General features: G+C 40.3%; 1 protein-coding gene across 1 annotated transcript in view; it reads left to right on the forward strand.

The window, feature by feature from the left end:
• The window catches only part of c8b (complement component 8, beta polypeptide), an 80,241-nt gene that overhangs the window by 14,762 nt on the left and 44,625 nt on the right, over positions 1-20,854 (forward strand). The window contains exon 2 of the mRNA XM_074688608.1: positions 13,629-14,248. Coding sequence (XP_074544709.1) covers positions 14,179-14,248 — 70 coding nt within the window. The 5' untranslated portion in view covers positions 13,629-14,178. The remainder of the gene's footprint in view (positions 1-13,628; positions 14,249-20,854) is intronic.

The raw sequence follows: 20,854 nt of genomic DNA on the forward strand, positions 1-20,854 counted from the left end.
ATAATAATAATAATAATAATAATAATAATAGCATTAAAAACACTTTATTTGTCCCTGGAAGCAATTCAAAGGCACAAAGGGTAGTAAATTAACAATGGTGCAAAAAGACACATGCTTCAAACCTGGATATAGAGTGTCCATTAGATTACAACTGAAAGCTTAAACTTAACCTAAAATAGAAAATATAAAAAGATATATAAAAACAATATTCAAAGAAAATCAAGAAAGTAATGTAAATGGACAGCAGTCAGATTAACAAATGTAAAGAGATGTAAACATAACCATGTGCCGTGAAACAGAACAGGTATGTACAGTATTGCTTTAAAGGTAAGTACTGTAAGAAAAAAGTGACAGTGGTAATCAATTTTGAGCCAAACTAACAATGTTTCAGTCAGGACCACTTTGTCAAAATAATCTTTATTCACTTGCACAATTAAATTTGGCGGTCTGATTCTGTTCTGGGACTCCCTGCTCTTCCAGCCATTGCGTGGAAAGCCCGAGGCAGGGAGAGCACACCTTCCTACCCATCATGGGCCATCATGAACGGCATAAGCAGGGAGCGCACCAACAAAAATAAAAACCCTGTCAGAGCAGAGCAATCGACATGAATACATTGACAGGAGGAGGTGGGGTAGAGGTGGGTTGCAAAATGCCATCAGAGGAAGAAGGAAGGAGGCTGGGCTAGAGCTGTTTAAATAGACTGCTCTGAATACAATTTTCCAATAGGAGGCGGACATGGGAGTCAGCCGAGCAATCAGCTGATCTGCACCGATGACAGCTTAACTGTTAGAGCTTCAAGTCATGGCCTGCCTCAACTAACCCTATGCTTGATTAATGCACATATTTATGATGAAAACCTATAGAATAGAATAGAATAGAATAGAATAGAATAGAATATTCTTCTATTCATCCCCCATGAGGGATTTTTTTTCCCACAGCAGCTCACAGAAAAGGTGCAATAGATGCAATAACAATGAAACATATAATAAGAAGAATATGAAATTTGAAATTTGAAGAAATTTATAAAAGTAGAAAATTATAACTTACATATTTACACAACAACAAAGACAAGATCAGCACTTGACAATGGTATTTAAACCCAGATCTGGAGCTTAAGGGGAGTTTCAGTTTGATTCTTAGACATAATTTTACTGTTCTGGTTCGATCTCTTTGTGGATGCACCGCATAAAAACTCCACAAACCCATGGTGCACCTCCTGCTCTGCATCAAACAGCAAACGCACACTTTGAATTATGAACTGAGGAGTAACTGAGGAGGTGGTGGAGACCAAATAAAGAGCAAATACAATCATGCTCAAAGATGGCTGAACAATGTCAACCAGATATAATATCATCAATGTTGTTTTGTGAATGATGGATGTTGAAATAAGCACATTTTCCAACAAGTTTAACAAGCTTAAAGATTATGATATAACACAGTTTTGTTCAAATCTGGTTTCTCACACTCTGAAGTGCCCCAAAAAGCCACAGCATGTTTAAGATTTAAAACGGTGAACTTGTGAAGCAAAGTATTTAAACTGAAAGTCTTATAAATAATGAATTGTAAGAAACAGGATTATGTCCCCATTTGCCAAACACCTTGTCCTCTTATTTTGAAACAATAGGCTCTGAGTGAACATTTATTACAGTTATTAGTCCGTGACAAAAGCACCAAGCACTGGCAGCTATTTTGTGCAGCTCAAGTAAAGAATAAAAGAAAATGTAAAACCTGGAAAGAGAAATATCAAAAGAACCTTCCTTCATCAAAGAGAGAAATGCCCCTTGTATTTCAGAGCTCCTCTCTGTAATAATCTCAGCGCGGTGCCTTTGTTGCTGAAATGACAACAGTAATGAGTGAACAAAAAACGAAAGTTTGACTCCAGCTTATCTGAAACAGCACACACCGCTTTTCATTTACATTAAGCAAAACTGCTCCTCAAAGTTCTGTGTTTGGTTTGTCACATCACGACAGCTTCGATCAGCTGGTGTGACAGAAAGTGGAGAAACAAAAAGGTTCCTGTTTGAAACGGCTGCTCGGTGCTTCCCTCCAGCTTCATTAATGTGTCTCTCAGACTGCAGGTAATGGTTTTGTGCTCGCTGGTTTTGATCGTGACAACTTTTATCTCAGCGTCACTGGATCTCTGCTGTGTTTGACTGTCACACAGCCTGTCCAAAATGCTTCTGAATAAAACGAGTGTCTTTCAAAGCATGAATGAAGTCAGAGCAACAAACAGTGAAGCAGTTACTCACAGTTGAGTTTCATAAAGAGGCAGCTTACGTATCTTAATTATACCCATGACCCATGTAGAGCAATTAAAGAGGACACCTTTGGCTATTTATTTGGTTCAAAACGAACACAGAGGGAGGAAAAAAAAGACTAATTGTCTCATTAATTACTCTCCGCATGAAATAATGACCAAACCGAGGTTTCCACAGCCCCTTTGAAAGCCACAAAAGAAGGCCAGGGAGGGGGTGGCTGCAAAATAAAACATGCTTCAACCTCCTTTCACAAACAGGCATTATGTTTGAACAGAGCGAGACAAAGGAAAGAGGGCACAGGAGAGGGCCAGAGACTGAGAAGTTGGAATGGAAAGGGTAAAAAATGGCTTCAGAGATTAAACATGAGGAATATGGAAGAAAGAAAAAAGAGACAGAAGGAGAGAAGATAGGCTGGTGTTGGTCCAGGCGGTCTGGAGCAGGCCAAGTTCCTCTCTTCCCCTCTCTTCCTCCCCTTCCCGCTGAACGTGGTAAAAAGCTGCTTTAACGCACCGTTCAGATGCTGGGACACAGCACAACAACACAGCAAATCAACAGTGAATTAAAGACTCCTCAGGGAAGCCACAGAGGAGCGTTAGAGGAGGTGTTTTGGAAAGACAGATCCACCAATTAACTGTTCTGAGAGGGGTCCTGGAGCCTCACGCTGGCCACGTTTCCAGACCTTTCTCTGTGTGCCGTGTGTTGAATTAGACAAATAAAAGAAGGAAATGTGAGCTATCTTGTTTTCATGCTATTGTTTACCGTCACCACAGGGAGCTGGTGACACTTTATTAGCCTGAATATGTCTGTTACAGCGGCAGAAGCAGACGAAGAAATGCAAACTTTCAAAATAAACCCCATTAATATTTGCATCTTGAGACGTGTGCTGTGCAAGCGAGAGTGTATTTGTTCACTTCTGTCATGTTGCAGACACACACTCACACACACACAGGCACATCTCCTCTCTGCTCTTCCTCCATCTAAATTGGGTGCAGTTATCGTGCAGCTGAGCTGGTAAAAAGGGATAATGTAGGAGCACTTCAGAGGGCAGCTCCTCACTGCCCTCTGAGAAGCCGAGCCCGGCCTCGCTGGAGCCACGCCTAGCTGAGTGCACCGCTCCGAGGCCTTCGCTGACATAAATCTGCACAGCAAAGCAACTATGTGGCAACGCTTATTTAGTTTACCAGCTGTAGTTGCTGAACCCGAAGCAATGAGCCCTCTCTTTTTCCTCAGAAAGTAAATGAGAACGCTTCAAATACCCCAACTGATTTTTTTTGTGTACTTTCTCCCCCCTCGTACTCCTCCATCTCCCAGTCTGCACACTTGACTGTTTCATCGTCAGAGGCCCTCCATCTTGTCAGAATGAGGTGAACTAATGGGCCGTGGCTGAACAGCCTGAGCTCAGAGGCTATCAGTTCCCCCTGGAAGGCCGGGGAGGAAGAGGAGGAGGAGGACAAGAAGAAAGGAGAGGTCCTTCGCCCTTTTTGGCTGCAATATTTCTGCTCTGCCTCCAATAATTCCCTGCACGAATCAAAAGGAATGCTTTAGTTTTGTGGTGAGATGTTAACACAGAGCCGTTGCCCCCATTTCTTCTGCTTCCATCTTATGTAAATTTAATTTTAGATCTTTGCCAGCTCAAACGTGTCTTGATTGTTTTCTCCATCCAAGCTCAGGTTGTCTTGAGTCTGTCTTTAATCATACTCTAAACATACTCTTAACATGCTTCAGCTTTTTGTCTGTCACTGTCAGCCCACCCTTCATTAGAATCAGATATTTCAGCAATAATCAGATGAAATGCCATGACACAGCACAGTTGTACGTTTATTGTACTGATTGTTTCAAAGGTATGTATCCTGTTGGCTTTGGTTAGCCCAGCACTTTTTCAGCCAGGATTCTGTCTTAAAAAAAGATTTGTTTGATTGCAGTGAAATTAAGCCCTGTTTCCACTGAGGGGTTGAGTTCAGTTTGTCTGAGCAGGTCCCTAAATCACTGACCTGTACTGTCACACTTTTTGGTACCCCTCTGTTGGCGTGCCATATATACTGATCTGACCCCAAAAGGTGGAACTAGAAACAATACAGTACATTGATTGATCAAAAGAATCATTACTTCACATACAACAACACATAACCTCGCCATGTTAAAATCTCCAGCCGACTTTGTGAAGATAACTTTCTTTTTGTTGAAAAATGGCATCATGAAACAGCATGAAAGTGCAGTTAAAACAAAACTGTACGTCATTTTTTCTTCTTTGTTGGATTTATTAGCAAGGCACGCTGCGGGTTAGGGTTAGGTTACCAAAAGGAGGCACGGTTGGCTCTTTACTGGTCCAACCGTACCAAACTGTACTGATCCACTTGACTGCTTGGTGGAAATGGGGCTTTATTGACACATAGTGAGGCCCCCATTGGGATGGATGGAAAGGAATTTGTCCATTAAGTGTTTATCTCTATTAAAAAAATGTACAATATATTTGTGGTTAAACCTGCTGAACTTCATTATTGTAAGCCTGTAGTTTGTGTTAAAGCAGCAAATGCCAGAATGCTAAAATCTCATCAGCTTTTAAACGTGGTAAAAAAAAAAACAAAAAAAAACATTATTAGCACACCAATGTTTGCTCACTAAAATAAATTAATCAATATATTCGACTCTGATCTTATGCATGCATTTATGTCACAAAGGGTTTATGTAGCTGGTTGAGCAAAGGCATGTGCAGAAGGCTGGTGTGTGGTACGCCGATTGTAAAGTTGCACACACTGCAAATAACGTTTCTCCACATTTAGCTCTAAAACATCACTTTTTCTGCAGATATAGAGAAATATTTGTGAAATATTTATCAGATAGTATATATAAATGTTATATCTAAATTTTAGATGTTTTAAATATTTTTTCTAAATTTTAGATTTAGATGTATAATATATATATATATATATATATATATATATATATATATATATATATATATATATATATATATATATATATATATATATATATATAAGATATGTACTAAGATTTCTAAATATGAAGTTAAAATTCCTAAATCTTGAGGTACGTTTTCTAAATATTTAGCTAACATGCTAATTCACACAAGTACCAAAATAAAAGTTGGAGGAAGCGATCTAGCCAAATGGATTTTGAGAAAGTCAAACACAGTCAGCTAAATCATAAAACTAATGCACCAAATGCTGTGATGGCACTGTTGAAGATCCTGTGGCCAACATCGAAGAAGTAGAGCTTGACTTTCTAAAAATCGCTTCCTCAAACTTTTACTTTTTTACTACCCGGCGGGCTGGAGTGTGAATTTGTATGTTAGCTCAATATTCAGAAACTGTACCTGAATATTTAGAAATTGTGCCTCAAGATTAAGAAATCTTGACTTCACATTTAGAAATGTAAGCAAATATCTTAAAATCTTTCTAGAAGATTTATAAATCTTGGCTAAGCAATAAGAAATCTTTGCAAATATTAAGAACCTTGGTAAAAAATTTGGAAATTTTTGCTTAGGATTTATAAATCTTCACAAAATACATAAAAACCTTGGTAAATGTTTAAAATGAAAACCAAATGTTTAGAAACGTAGCTAAATAATTAGAATTAGGACATTCATTTTTAACATTCATAACATTTTGGCTCATAACTGCGTTACATATCGAACAGTAATTACATTTCAAGTTTTTATTTTCAGGCTATAACGTGCCTATTTTCTCATGCAGGGTGAAAATGGTACAGCCTCACATTAGCATCTTAGCAATATAAGTGCTATTAGCACATGTGCATTTAGTTCACAGCTGAAACAACAGAGTAAGACATGCTAAGATAAAGTGTTGGATGTTTCACAGTGGGTCATTTTTTTGTGTTAATTTGCACAACTCCCAGAGCTAAAGTCAGCCTCATTTTTACAATGTGTTTAATGCTAAGATGGTGCCAATGGTCGTTTTTATATTGGTGAGCTAGCATCGTAAAAATGCTCATTGAAGCCTGTTCATTTTGGATTATGGTTAAAACAAAACTACAGACTCTCTTGTACATTTCTTTCTTGGTCTTGTTAGTTTGCATATTTTTTTCCATGAATGTCAGTTGCCCTATGGCTCGCTATGACACTGTGTAACATAATTAACCCACTGAATTGTAGTGTCAAAGTGTTAATCAACAGCAGCATTACCTGAAAGACCTTCATGCCACTCAACCGCCTGCTAGTCAGAATTAAATTAGTCCCAAAAAATACAGCAAATTAACCTTATCTCGGCTTCCAGGGTTATCAGCCACTTGTTAGGCCACACGAGACGTCCTGAATGTTGATTGTGAGGCTGCGATAAGAGCTGAATAAAGCAAAATCTCTCACACTGTAACTATCACAACAGCAGGAATTAAAGGATTTAGATTCAGAGAGCAGATAGCAGTGATGACCAGTCTATGGTGCCGTAGGTGACACAAGGTAACACAGCAGGGCGATTCACCAGAGCTTTGTTTGGCCAGGTTGTGACAGCGGTGTCCTACTCAATAAGCTGGGGGGTATTTTGTAACAAAGATGACCAGCACAAGGTGCCAAGGCCGGTCTGTCGAACAAACGTTTCTTCCGGCCTCAAGCCATGCCAATCTTGGCGATGAAGCGAGGAGATGGTCGAGAGGACGGGGGGCCTCCTCCTCCGTCACATGCAAGCTGGAGCACAGACTGCACCTTACCGTCGAGACCCCAGTGAATGGGGGTGTAATTGGCCGTATCCAGTGATAGATGGCTGTTCAACCTTTGTTACTCATCGGTGGCAAGATGCACAGAGGCTTGTCTCACAATGTGAGGTTGATTGTGCAGTCTATTAAAAGGCCGCTCTCAGGAGGAAATGCAACACTGAGACGCTGAAGCTTAAAAAAAAAGACCCTGAGAATAGTCTGAGTTAGAAATCAACGCGAGCTTGATGATTACACATTATTTTCCAGAGAGGGTAAACATGACTGAAAACCTGATCACAGTTAATGAATCATTTTCATTTATCGAGGCAACCAGGGAGATGGAACTCGGTGTAATTATTGGAAATTATGAACCATTGTCTGGCTCATAAATCAAAGACCTAAATTATGGTCTTCATTTTATTGCAAACAAATGATAATATGAAGGAATTTCTCATTTGTACGTGCATTTATTTCATTAGCTGGAGAACTGAGAGCAAGAACTCTGTGTGATATTTCATCATATAATTTAGAACGCAGTGTTCTGTTCAAACACAGAAGAAAGGATCCAGTATATTATCACTATATTAAGTTATATAGTCTGTAATGTAATTAACTCTGACTGTAAATGAATCAAATCATTTATTAAGGTGACAAGATGACTGAATGTCTTACCAGGATGATTGTAATCTGTCAGAAAATCTAAAAAAACAATGTCAGAAACAGCCTAACCAAAGATATATCAACTCAAGATGAAGAAAAGAGTCTTGTGCATTTCACAGCTACCTTCTGACACTGTGGCAAAGATTCTAGTTACTGGTCTTGAGAATGGTTAATGATAAAAGTCAGCATGGCACAGATGTGAGTCTCTGCAGCTGAGTTTACACATGGACTAGGGTTTTCATAATCAGGGTAGGATCTTCATCCACATTTGATTTCATCAAAGTCTGAAATTTTTTTAAACTGTTTTTTCTTTCCCTTGGTCATGTGGCCAGCTGAACATTATGTTTAGGGAAAGACTGACATCCTTACTGCAGCTCACTTACTTAAAGGCTGTGTCTCAATTCAGGGGTTGCAGCCTCCGTAGGCTGTAGCCTTCGGAGGACCCGGCCTTCGTAGCCTGCATAGACCGCAAAGGCTGAACTTAATTGAGATGGTCTGGTCTACGAAGCATTTCCTGTTTGTCACTCTCGGCGCTGCCCTCACCTGTCAGGCTTACATTAATTTTCAAACACACGTAAACCAAAACCTCACATTTAAAACAGGATGATTTTAATTTCTTTTTTTTACTTTGCGTCATTATAGTAATGATAATAATAATAATAATTGTTATTATTATTTTCTTTATTTGATAGAGTATGGAACCACCATTTACATGAGAGTAAGAACAACGTACATTTTCAACACCTGAACAAGTGCCGGGGGATGATTAATTTTTAAAAAAAGTATAAAATACAAGCTGCTGAAATGATTCAATGTCTTCTTTGAATTCCCTGTAATACATAATAAATAAAAAAACACCAAGTAAGTTTTTTTTCCCCAGAGAATTTACATTTATTAACATATTTTTATATAATATTGAGAATATTTATAAAGAACTGTTTTTCCTCAGTGTATTACTTGAAAAGGGCCCAAACAACACATTTTTACACAGTAAAACAAAATATTCTTTGATGTTTTAGAAACACAATTACATAGTTGTTGCCAGAAGTCCTCCACATCTGGATAAAACAGGACTCCTTCTGGTGTTTGGCCATGTTCGTCATCTTTGGGGTTCACGCACAATGGATCTTGGGATACGTGGGGCTATGAAGGATTCACCGAATCCCTCTTTCGTGGCACCCAAAAAGGAGGCCGGATTCAGAGGACCCTTTGGAATGGGACAGCCTTTGACGCACCGCTGTGACGTGATCGGTCTTCAAATTCAGCCCCTGAACTGGGACACAGCTAAAGTCCTGCTTATTTGCATTGCTCATAGGATAAGATGGCGGGCTACCAGTCCTCTGCTTTGTACCGTTAGAAATACCTTCAGATGTACAAGAAACCTAGCTTTATTAGCTTATTCTATTTATTAATTTATTTCATTTGGAAGGACAAGGTATATTAATCAACATGGCTGTCGCCATTTTGGCTGGCCAACTGTAGTGCACTTAAAACAGTTTGTGACTTTTCGTACACTGTTTAGAGAATGCTGTTTACCATTACTTACTCAATAAGACACTCAATGAGCATGTGCACAGTTTTTTTCTGTGGTGTTGTGACTGATTTGTTTCATATTGACGCCAACAACTGCTGTCGCATGCTTATGGTCAGCTTTGTTTCTTCGTCATCATTAACGGGTCTAGGCCTGTTAATGTTTCTGGAAAGTATCCTGAGATAACGTTTGTTAGGATTTGGCGCTATACAAATAAAGACTGATTGATTGATGGTCATTAACTGGGGAGAAAACGAAATCCTAAACAAAGGAGAAAATGGTGGATGGTGCAGATGAGGCCTGTTTGGGAAAAGTGGAAAGAGATCCTGTCCTGCATTCCAGGCAACAGCTGCAGAGTTGGTGATATAAACACTTGACTTTACGGGTAGAGATTATTGCAACATTGTTAACAGTTGGGATATTTGTCTGAGTTGTGTTTACAGGTGTATCAACTACAAAGCCTGAATCAGTAAAACTGTCTTTAAATCTTCTTTTGGCTTCAACTCGTGTAGGTCTTTAGCTGGATGGTTGGTAAAAGGCAATGGCGTATAGTGAGCTAGTGCAACTTTGAATTCTGACAGGGTGAGCAGGACTTTGATGTGAAGCAAATATATTGTAGACATGATCATTTGTCAGCCCAATGATTACAGGTTATATCTGTGTTAACTTTTGGTTTAAGAAAACAATAATACAAATCAAACGTTGTTTCCAGGTATAAATAAAAGCATAAGAACAACTTGAACAGTTTACAGATGAATGGAAACGGGTCCATGCATTGCATAAAGACAAAGCTCTTGCAGACTGCTCTTATTATCGTTTAGTGGCAATAAGTCAGTTTCGTCATCAGTTTTTCATTAGACGGCTTGGATGATAAGATCAATATAATTATTGGAAATTACAGCCTATTGCCCTTCTCACAGTAATCAAGGAGCTGAATGATGGTCCCCTGTTTATTGCAAACCTATTATAACGAGGACATTCCTATTTATAAGTCCATTGATCACATAATTGTGGAGACCTGAAACAACAGCCCACTTAAGATTTGCGACCATTTCACATGGCACTGAAAAAGTCTGGATTGACCTGTGCTTCACCTCACTGAAGGTTACAGACAGTTTTCTGGAAAACCGAACCAAACAACAAAGAAAGGATGAGCTCCCTCACATCTAATCTCAATACCCTGATGCTGCATGACAAGATGTATGTACCTGAGCCTTATATGGAAGGTCTGCTGCACCTTCTGAAGGATATACACTCAAACACCGCTCCTGAAAATCAATGGGGTGCATGATTGATGTGCTCTATGTTAAGGAAGGGAGAGTCGCCATACATCAGGTTTCTCACAGCGTGCCAGTTCTTGTTCAAAAATCCGGTCACAGGGAAAAGACTCTGAGGCAAGCAGGAGACTATCATCTCCAGAGATGATTTGTAGGACAAAAGAAAAAAAAAGAGCGACAGACAGAGACAAAGACAGCTGTGGGTTGATGGAGGGAAATAAGGAAATGTGAGCAGAAATTAAATTGACATCCCTCGAGGAAGTTTTCCCTTTGCACTTGAGAGAGGTAGAACTAAAATGAACAAATTAATAAATAAAGGGTGGCTTTTGTCAGGGGCTTTTTTACATCCCTGAACAGTTGGGAGTCGCACCGAGACGACTGATGCTCGTTAACTCTGACCCAAATCATAAGAGACACTGGGAGCTGTTAAAACACAGAGCAGATTGGGGAGTCTGGGTGACCTAGATAGCATTGGTTTTGACAAGCAGCCGTACATCACGTTAAATCGCTCTTGCGTCTAATACAATGAGGCATATCTTCTTCGTTGGTAATGAAAATTACATTGCGATAAGGCTCTTTGTGACATGGAAAATACCTTTTCCATCGCCGCCACTCCCAGGCTCCTTCATGAGGAGTGCTTCTGTGGGGATGGCCCCTGCGTGCAGACCTGGATGACTCTATCTGCCTCGTGAGCACACATGAGGGGGTGACGATTGGTCTAGACAGCCTTGCTCAAGGAGAGGATGAAGGAGCCGGTGGTGACGAGGCGACCGCATTGAGCTGTTATTCAAGGAAATGAAATGAGTCTTAGCATCACAGTTCATCGCGGAATAATGGGGAGGTTGAAGGACGTGTCTACAAGAGGAGAAAGCAGCTGTGCGGAGAAACTATTTAATGGGTCAATTTCATCTGTAAGAATGGGGATGCAGACAGATATGCATCTCATTGGAAAGAGAAAAGTTCACCTGGGAATAAAGAAACACCGTTTACATTTAGATCCAGTGTTTATTGCTGCAGAGCCCCATTTGTGACCTCTTCCTGTTTCACTCCTGGATGTGTAAACGTTGCATTTTAAGGTTAATTTATCACTCGAGAAATATTCTGGACAGACATGTCAACTCTCCAGTTTTGCATAAATGATGCAATACACGCTCTTTATTTTTCCTGCCAGGGTTTGCTCAAGTTTATGTGACTGCAACCAACATGGTTCTGCTAAAAAGAATGCCATCCATGAGGCTCCGAAATACAAAAAGAGACATTTAAAATATTCAACATGACATTTTTATCCGCAGACAGTGTCCCACTTACTGTAGATAATCCACAATCCTTATTAAATAGCTTTCTTGGGACTATAAAGTAGTTTCAATAAAAACTGCTCTCATGATGGTCTGTGGATTATCCAGATTTAATAAGGACACTGCTTTTGTAAAGTTATATTGCTGTCCAGTTAGGGGACGTCATGGGAAACTTCACACAACTCTGATTTTGGCTTTGAATGACAACAACACAAACGTGACTGACAAGGGATTTGCTTGTTCGCACCATTTCAGGCAAATATATAAAACTTAAAAAATTCACGTTTTTTTTAAGTTAAGGAGTTGAAACTTGTTTATTTTTCACTTTGAAGTGTCAGATGTACATGATTAAATAGTTACACTGAAGAGTCATCTTTGAGATTGTCCCGGGGTGGGATCCGTCTAAACCAGGGGTGGCCAACCTGTGGCTCGCGAGCCGCATGTGGCTCTTTGCCTTTTCGGTGTGCGGCTCTTCGATCCATTCATAAAAAACAATTCGAGATCTATATATTGTTATTAGTAGTGGTGTGCTGAGCAATCTAAAATATAGATATATTGATGACTAAGTTGGGATCAGTATTTATCAATACTAGGGTGATGAAATTGATACTTAAGTTTCGGTTTCTCTTCTCTACATGTGCTCCTCTCAATCCCTCATGTGCCTATAGCTTTATAGATAGATAGATAGATAGATAGATAGATAGATAGAGAGATAGATAGATAGATAGATAGATAGATAGATAGATAGATAGATAGATAGATAGATAGATAGATAGATAGATAGATAGATAGATAGATAGATAGATAGAAATGTATTGCTTTTCATTTTATGTCATTTCGTTTATGAGTGATAGAAAGTGCCTTTGTAAGACCACGTGTGTGATGTGGCTCTTTGTAGAACCATGGTAATTTTTGTGGCTCTTGGTCTCTGACTGGTTGGCCACACCTGATCTAAACACCTTTAAAAGGTGTGAGCAGTTGCAGATTTTTATGTTTGGGTCAAAGTTTTGAGTGTCAAAGAAGAAAAAGGTTTTCAGAGGGTTACAGTAGTAGGTTACAGACACCTGAAAACACGTTCGTAATGAATCACTAGTATTTTGTAACGGCTCAAATCTTTCTTCAGTGAGTCGTGTCCTCAGAATCTACCAACAGAAACCATTTCAGTGGCAAACTGCTGTAATAAAATGACTCCAAGAAAATGTCTCCTTTCTCATAAAACAACCCTGAGATCTCACTCATATTCTCACACTCACCTCTTACAATGTCACACAATGTCACACAGGGTATCGTGTGCCTGGTGCTCCATGTGCTGCAGCTCTTTTCAGGCCAGGCAAGGCTGAAGGCCTCTTTCTACAACAATGGCCCATCACCATGCCAACAGAAGCAGTGCCAGCCGCTGTGCCAGCTTGGCACGGCCCTAGTGTTAGCAGCGGATGATTCAAGGGCATTAAAGCACAATGTGTGGGGTTCCAGTTTATGAACACTTGTGCCAGGTTTTCCACCAGAGTTTGCTTTGAAACAGGCTGTCATTTACCGCTCTCTGCTGCTCCCCCTCCTCACGAGCTGTCGGCTTGAGCCCGGAGCATTCACCATCCATCTTCTGGAAATGAAAATGTACTTTGCATGCACAGATGCATTGGTCATGCTTTAATGTTCCACATTTACTCGCAAACAATACCTACAACAAGAGCTTTTCCACCACCGGTCTGCTTCGAGGGTGGGCGAAGAACAGCACGGGGTGCGCTGCACTCTCATTAAGGATTGATGATCCAAATGATTTAATATTATCTTTGTTGATTTGTTAAATTGGTGCCTGTCATTTCGTACCTCAGATTAACATTGTAATGAGTGATCAGAGGGCATGTGTGTGTCATCTGAATTCTTCACCACCTCCTCCTTAATATTGACGGTCGTACCTGTCTCTCTTTTTTCTTTGCAGTGCTGGGAGTAAGTGACGGTGATGGGCTGTTGGACGGTATCTGAAGGGCTCTCCCAAAGAATAATATCCACTCCTGACCTACTCTGAAGAACAATATTTCATTCAATCAATGCTGCGGTCTCCCTCGGGGAGAATTACTGCAGAGTAATAGGCGGACACACGGAAAAGAGCAACAGCAGACCATGTGATACTTGACCTTCACAGAGAGAACTCAGGTACACTCCAGAAGATGTCAAACCTGATCTGAAGCTGCTCTCAAGAGGATCTCCCAGCTCATAATTCAATCCTCTTTTCACGTGTTCCTATAAGCATTACTCAAACACAATGGGCCAGAAGTGATAGAGTGTAGATATCAGTACTGGATCTTCATTTATTGAGGAGTACCACACATCTCACCATGGATTCAAAGAAGATTTCCTCTGACTGAGAGCGACTGTGAGAAGGACTGGAGTGGTGGGAATCGGACACTGGGAGTTGGGAGGATTAGCTTGCGTGCTGCTTACCCATGTTGGACCTGCTGTGAGCAGGACAAGGGACTCAGCAGTGGAGGATGTCAGCAGAGGCCGAGATCCAGCCGGGTGTCAAAACCAGCCAGCGAAGGGAGTCCAGGAGGATCAAAGGTACATGTCATTCTCGCCACCAAACTTAACCATAAATTCAGTCTTGCACACGTAAATGTAAACGTTTTTTACTATTTCTAGTTATATGTTGTAGATATCATTCAGTCTTTCTGTTAACTGTTGAAAATGGTCCATTTTAAGCAGTAACTAGCAAGAAAAATGGCACAAGATCTTCATGAGATCTTCAAGATCTTTACAATACTTGTGGAGCAAGATAAATTCTCCTTGAAGATACCAGAAAATGGTAGAAAATGGGTTTTAGACCAAATGGAAAATTTGCAGCTTTCTCCTATCAGGAGATGACAAACACACCATCTTTGTATCTTGGAGATGCAAATGCTTATTTTCAGGGATGGGTACCGAATAAGGTACTTTTATAGATACCAACTGAATTCTGCCAAAAGTACTGGGTATCGACTCACGTAAAATCATAAAGTACCATATTTTGGTACCTAAATGCATCCTTGTGACTATGAGGGAGTAGAAGAGTAGGCGATTGTCCATGCTGGACATGAACACAGCATTGCAAGGTTATACTGAAGATTAAATATGTTAAATTTAAAGGAATTTACCTTTTAATATTAAACAAATTGATGTTTTTAACACATAAACACAAAGAAGAACCAAACATTGGTACTGATGAGTTCCGATACCGATTGCCAGGTACTGGGAATCAGTACCGTATTGTTTCAAGTGTGAGAGGTACCCCTACTAAATACAGTATTCCAGGCTTTTAGTGTAATTTTAACCTGGAAGTAGACCATATTTAGTTTTGCCATGTACTGTTGAGAACTGTTTGACTTGTTTGACCCTAAAACCTATATCAAAGGATTGAGGGTAAAAATGTGTGGTTAGGGTCAGAGAAAATGTTGATGGTAAAATACTGCAACAAGGTCAGTTTGTAGAAGCCCCTGTTACAAAGCCACGTTGAATAAGACTGCTATTTTTCTGTTTTAGCTCACTGTTTGTTTATGAGATATCTGATAAAAAGCAGGATGCTGTAGTTCAGCCTTAAAGCTGGTGGCACACAAGGTAACCGTGTTACAGGGGTGAAACAGCGCTTGAGTAAACGGCAAAAAACAAAATCCCACAACTGCAAGATAAAAACAGTAGAAGAAAAATGAATAGAAGGCCCTGTTTACACCACAAAGTTTTATCTGAAAATGCTAAAACGCTGTGAAAAAAAATCTGTCTTCACAAGGAAACGCCAATGCTGTAGTATGCATTCCAAGCCTATAGTTAGCGCCATAACTGTCTTGTCCAGAAGCCACTTTAGGGAGATCCCCACCGAAGTAGAGTTGAGCTGATCATCTGGTGAATTGGGGACTACTAAGTGCAGAAGTGGAGCAACAGATGCACATTTTGTTGAAAGACAGTCAGCAGATACAGCAGATTGAGCAGCACAAGTACAACACGGTAGTTTGCGACGATTGTAACAACGGTACTGTTGTGCTATTGTATGCGTGAAGTGTAGTTTCCACTGAAAACGCTGGCTTGCTGTTTACATGGCAACAGTGTTGGCAGTGTTTCAGAAAAATCCCCCTCTGGAGGCCGTTTCTAAGAGTTTGCATTTTAGGTCTGCTGAAATGCCGTTTCTGTGTAAACGTGAGGCTGAAACGCAACAAAACTTTTGCATTTTACCCTAAAACTGTTGTCATTTAAACGGCCCCGAAGACTCAACAACGACAGAAGAAGAGCAAGGAAATAAAATGCCTTGTTGAAAAAACTGCACATGTTGTTCATATAGCACACACTGGTACATGAGCCAGATAAACGCTATAATGCAAACTAGCCATACACGTTGTTGATGCTCCATGGCGGGTAAGAACATGAATTGTATCATTTTTGCCCCTGAATTGGAACAAAGCAAACGAGCCACAGGTGTAAATATACACCCTTGGTTTCTGTTTAATCTCTGCCCAGCCGTTCTGTTGGTGTCAGTACTTGTTCTTGGGTGAGGTTACAAAACATATGTTTATGATTTCTAACCAACCCTTATACTGCTCAACACTGCTTCCAAGACACCCCACTATTGTCCTTCAGTATTTGGTCTCCATTAATACAGACTTCCTTTTAGGGACAGTTAAAACTTCCAAAAGGGATGTCTTGATCCTGATCTCAGCTGTCAGATGGCAGGCAATTGGAGCATCAGCTTTCACTGAGCACAATTTGTGGAAGGCCTTGAAGTAACCTAGTCTCTGTGTTCTGGGTCTGCCTGACTGTAAAAATACAATGAAAGACACAACTTTAATGTGAAACCCCAGCCATAGCGTAAAATAAGTTGCACAAGCAAGAATGTGCACAGCCGTCCAGATTATAGAAACATGAACGGCCTGTAGTAACCTTCCAGAAAAATAAGGCACAAAAGATAGTAAACACAAAGCAGTCAGTTAGCTTAGCATTAGCAGCTGCATAGCTGAGGTGCTCACAGTGTAGTAATACTTTAACTAGACAAATAGAACAGTCCAAAAGCCATTTAGAATATCTGAATCATTGTCATTTCCTGAGTTAGTAGGAGTAGAGCTGCAACCAGTTTTACCTCTTTGATGGAACATCCAAAAACTCAACATTCAACAGCAGGAAAACAATGGACTAGTCTTTTTCCCCCAGGCTAAAACAGCAGAAGAAATTATTTTTATTGTCTTGTTGTAGACGAACACACAGGTTTTCTTTCTACATACATGAAAACCCTCAGTTCCATCTTGGTTCTGCTGTGCTGTTCATTGAGTGTCGAGGGCTCAATTGATGAAATCAACATGCATAAAAACTGTCAGCTCTGAATTGGAAGTGGCAGTCTTCTCATGTATGCAGGCTGTAAAAATAACCTTCAGACATGTTTGCATTGAGCGAAATAGTGCTGGACTACATCAAGAGAAGATCCACTCAGTCAAGTCCACAGAGGCTTCCTGTCTCATCTCAGGAATCCAGATGTAGTAACAACCATTTCGTGTAGCCTGGGGGTTTGGTAGCAGCATGATTTAGGTGTCATAGACGGGGTAATTCACACCCTGTCGCTTTGATGAACAGCCTAAGTGATGTAATAGGGCGAGGCATTCTCCCAACATTTGCTGGGAGATTGAAATGGGATTGAATTGGCAGAGAAGAGGAAAGAAGAGCATATAGAGAGGTAAGAAAGTGGGATTGGTTAAAAGGAGGAAGGAACCAAAGAAGACGATGCTTTCCTGTTTCCCCTCCTAGCTTTACTCTTTTCCCTTATTTCTCCGTCGATGAATAAAGCCACTCCAGCCGGTCCAGTAAATCCAGGTCCTGCGTGGCTGTTTCACTGGCCTGTCGGCTCTGTCAGATAAATGGCCAGGCTGGAGGAGCGCTCATCGATTTGAGTTAAGTGGGGAGGGGGGGGAACACTGCAAGGGGGCTATTACACATGTGGCCATGCAGCTCATTGGAGGGGGCTATCAGCTCAGGCTATCGGCTCCTGACTTTGGCATGTTAATCACATGTGCTGCAGGGACCATTGTCACAATCAGCAAAGATCCTTTTAAGATCCATATAAATGGAAATGTGGCAGCAGTAATGCATGCAGCTGTCACTCAGCAGCTAGCAGTGGTTGGGAACCAGGTGAAGGACACAGCTGAACCCTAGACAGAGCGTGATTCACAGTCATATGGGTCAGACGCAACAGATCAAATTGGTCTTGTTGTAGAGATAAGGCCGCCATTTCTCTTATCTTGTCAGCAAATGAGTCCATTCACACATTAGCCGTTTCCTCTTACGTCATGTGCAAGACGAGACTCACTGATGCTAGGTTCCACTTGTCATCAGTGAAGTTGTTTTTGATTCACAGCTTCCTGATTCAAAGCATCAAAAAAGACATGAACTGTGACAAGCAAAAGGAAATATTTCCACATTTCAAGTTTAAATTTCATGGGATATTCATTGCCTTATTTATGAAAGAAGCGATTGTTAGCATGCCACAACTGACTGGCTAATCTGGCTAAAATTAGCATTTTCTTTGAAAAGATGATATCTGTATTGAGTAGTGTCACACAGTGCAATAGAAAATGGATAAAATTACTCTTTAGAATTTGTTTGAAAATTACCTTTTTTAAGGAGGATGTATGCACATGATGCTAGCATTAGATGTTGGGGTAGAAACTGTGTTCATCTGGAAAAAGGTACCAGAATCTCACACTTGATCTGCTTTCAATTTCTTGTAAACTTAGAATGAGTGAAATAACTTCAATTAATCTACATTTAAACCACTTACAAACCTAAAGAAGTTAAGAGGCAGCATTGCTGCACCATTTACCACTGTACAGTTTTGAAGTTAATACCCTTGTCATAGGTGCAGCCACCGGTAGCCGTTGTGCAGCCAGAGTCTGCGCAGTAGAGGTTATGAGAGAATCTGAGTGGAGCCTGGTGAAGAAAATCATGATTTTTTTTTCTTCAGAGAGTCTAATCTCTTCTTGGCTCTACCTCCCGGCATATTTTACAATCACAGAAAAAACTACACAAGAACGTCAGCTGTCAGTCATTGTGAAACCCAAAACCTTGTTTTTCACCTCTTATAACTAATGAAAACAAATATTTTCAGAAAAAAAGAGGACCTGAAGACAAGGCAGGCAAATAATATCTTCAAATCACCACAACAGTCAAACATAAGAAACATTTCTACAAAGTACAATTTTTTTAAGTTCGACCACAGCCCATCTGGAATGACTGGGGAGATGAATGTTTTAACCTATACTACAGCCAGTCACTTGGCATTTCGAGCCAAGCAAGATGACGTCTATTTTTTTTACAGTCTATGGATGATACACAGGCGTCAATAGTCCAATATTTACAGAGTTGGGTTAATTCATGTGCAGTCTCTTAACAAAGGTTTGCGTAACCCTGTGCAGCAGTATCATATATAAGTGTTAAAGTGACTGTCCTGGTAGGATCCTAGCTCCGTTATGTAACAGCTCATTTTGATCTTTGACTATTGAATTTGTATATATAAATAATACGGTTTTGAATCTACTGCCAATCGAAACTTTATTTGCAAATAGCAGCGCAAGCACTACACCGGGCTCTAGAGGGTTAATCAAGCCTCTGATCCCAACTAATGAGTACCACACCTGATAAATTGGCAATATTTTCCAGGGGTAATCACTTGATTATCCAACAGTATTTATCCAAAAAGCGTTATCCTGTATATGCAGAGGAACTCAAAAAACAGATTTCACTGATTGTTGATTCTGTTGTTTGATAAAAAGGAAATCAGCATTACTCAGCCGCCCTACTCTTAATACTTACACTGCTGATTTTTTGGTAATTCACTCAGAGATTGGATTTCTTATCGTACATTTAGGAAGAGTCTGCCCACGCCATCTTATATTTTGTTTGAAAGGATCTCAAAGCTCATGACTTCTTTTTTAAAAACATCTGGAAAATCAAATCTAACTGCAGCAAACTCAGCCTGCCATGCTACAGCCAAAGCTCCCCTCGATCCATCAACAGGATTGCTTTACATGCATGACTTTACTCTATCTCCATAGCAACTGTTGCTCTCCTAGTGTAATTTGTGCACAAAAAAATATTCATTTCAAAAAGAGAGACAAGGAGAAGAGGACAGAGAGACAGCGGAGGAGAGTGAGAGAAGGACGCAGAGAGAAGCAAACAGCAGATTAAATCACCAGTCAGCTCTCATACTGCATGTGTGACGTCTGAGAGATTGTACGAGACAGTACAAATACTCACAATTTCACCCTTTTCAAACAGTGTTTCCATTTCCTGGCCATATTATTTGCTGCTGTGCTTATCAGACTGTGCAGTATGCAGCCTAAACATTGAATGTGATAATAGCATCGCAGAGCCTCCACCTCGTGAATGAGCTCTCCTATCATCGCCCAGCAAACATCAATACCTGCATGAAACTCTGCAGTGATTCACTCATCTGTGCTGAGCATTGACGATGTGAACAATACTGTTCATTAACTCAGTAACTGTTTAACGATCAGTCATTAAACCGAAAGCTCGATCCGGTGCTCTGTGCCAGACTCAGGTAGAGGAATTCTGGCATCAATACAGGCCAGAGGACTTAAGGTCAGGGTGGCCTCCACACCCTGCCTCCATCCCTTTACTCTAATTTTCCTATTTACTGCCCTCCAATGTCTACACTGCCCTCTGCACAAAAATGAAACCAGAATATAGCGATGTTATTGTAGCATAAATATTTGTAATGTCTTCATTTTTACCTGGATGTTTACTAAACATGCAGAGTTCAACACATTCGTATGTCGAAGAAATGCTTTGGCTTTTCTGCAAACTGCTAAAAAACAGTCCATTCTAAAAAAATAAAATAAAATGAAATTACAAAAATAAAAAAGCACAATATGTTTATGAAATTTTCACAAGACTTTCTGAGATTGTGAGCTCTTAACTGTTTCATGACACTGGGAGAGGCGGGCCTTAAACACCAAGGTCTGCTAAAAGCTGTGCCCCCAACAGGCCTCCTGAGGGCTGGCCAATCAGAGGAAAGGGGGTTTGTGGAGACGGGAACCTTAAAGAGACAGGAAACTTTCAAGAAAGAGGCTGAAATAGGGGTTTTCAGAAACAGGGGTGTGAGAAAAACAGACTTCTTTTTTAGTTGTCAAGCATATG

The sequence above is a fragment of the Halichoeres trimaculatus genome, unplaced genomic scaffold (assembly GCF_033239565.1).
Source record: "Halichoeres trimaculatus isolate MK-OKI-2021-1 unplaced genomic scaffold, fHalTri1.1 fHalTri1_scaffold_15, whole genome shotgun sequence".
Classification (NCBI taxonomy): Eukaryota; Metazoa; Chordata; class Actinopteri; order Labriformes; family Labridae; genus Halichoeres; species Halichoeres trimaculatus.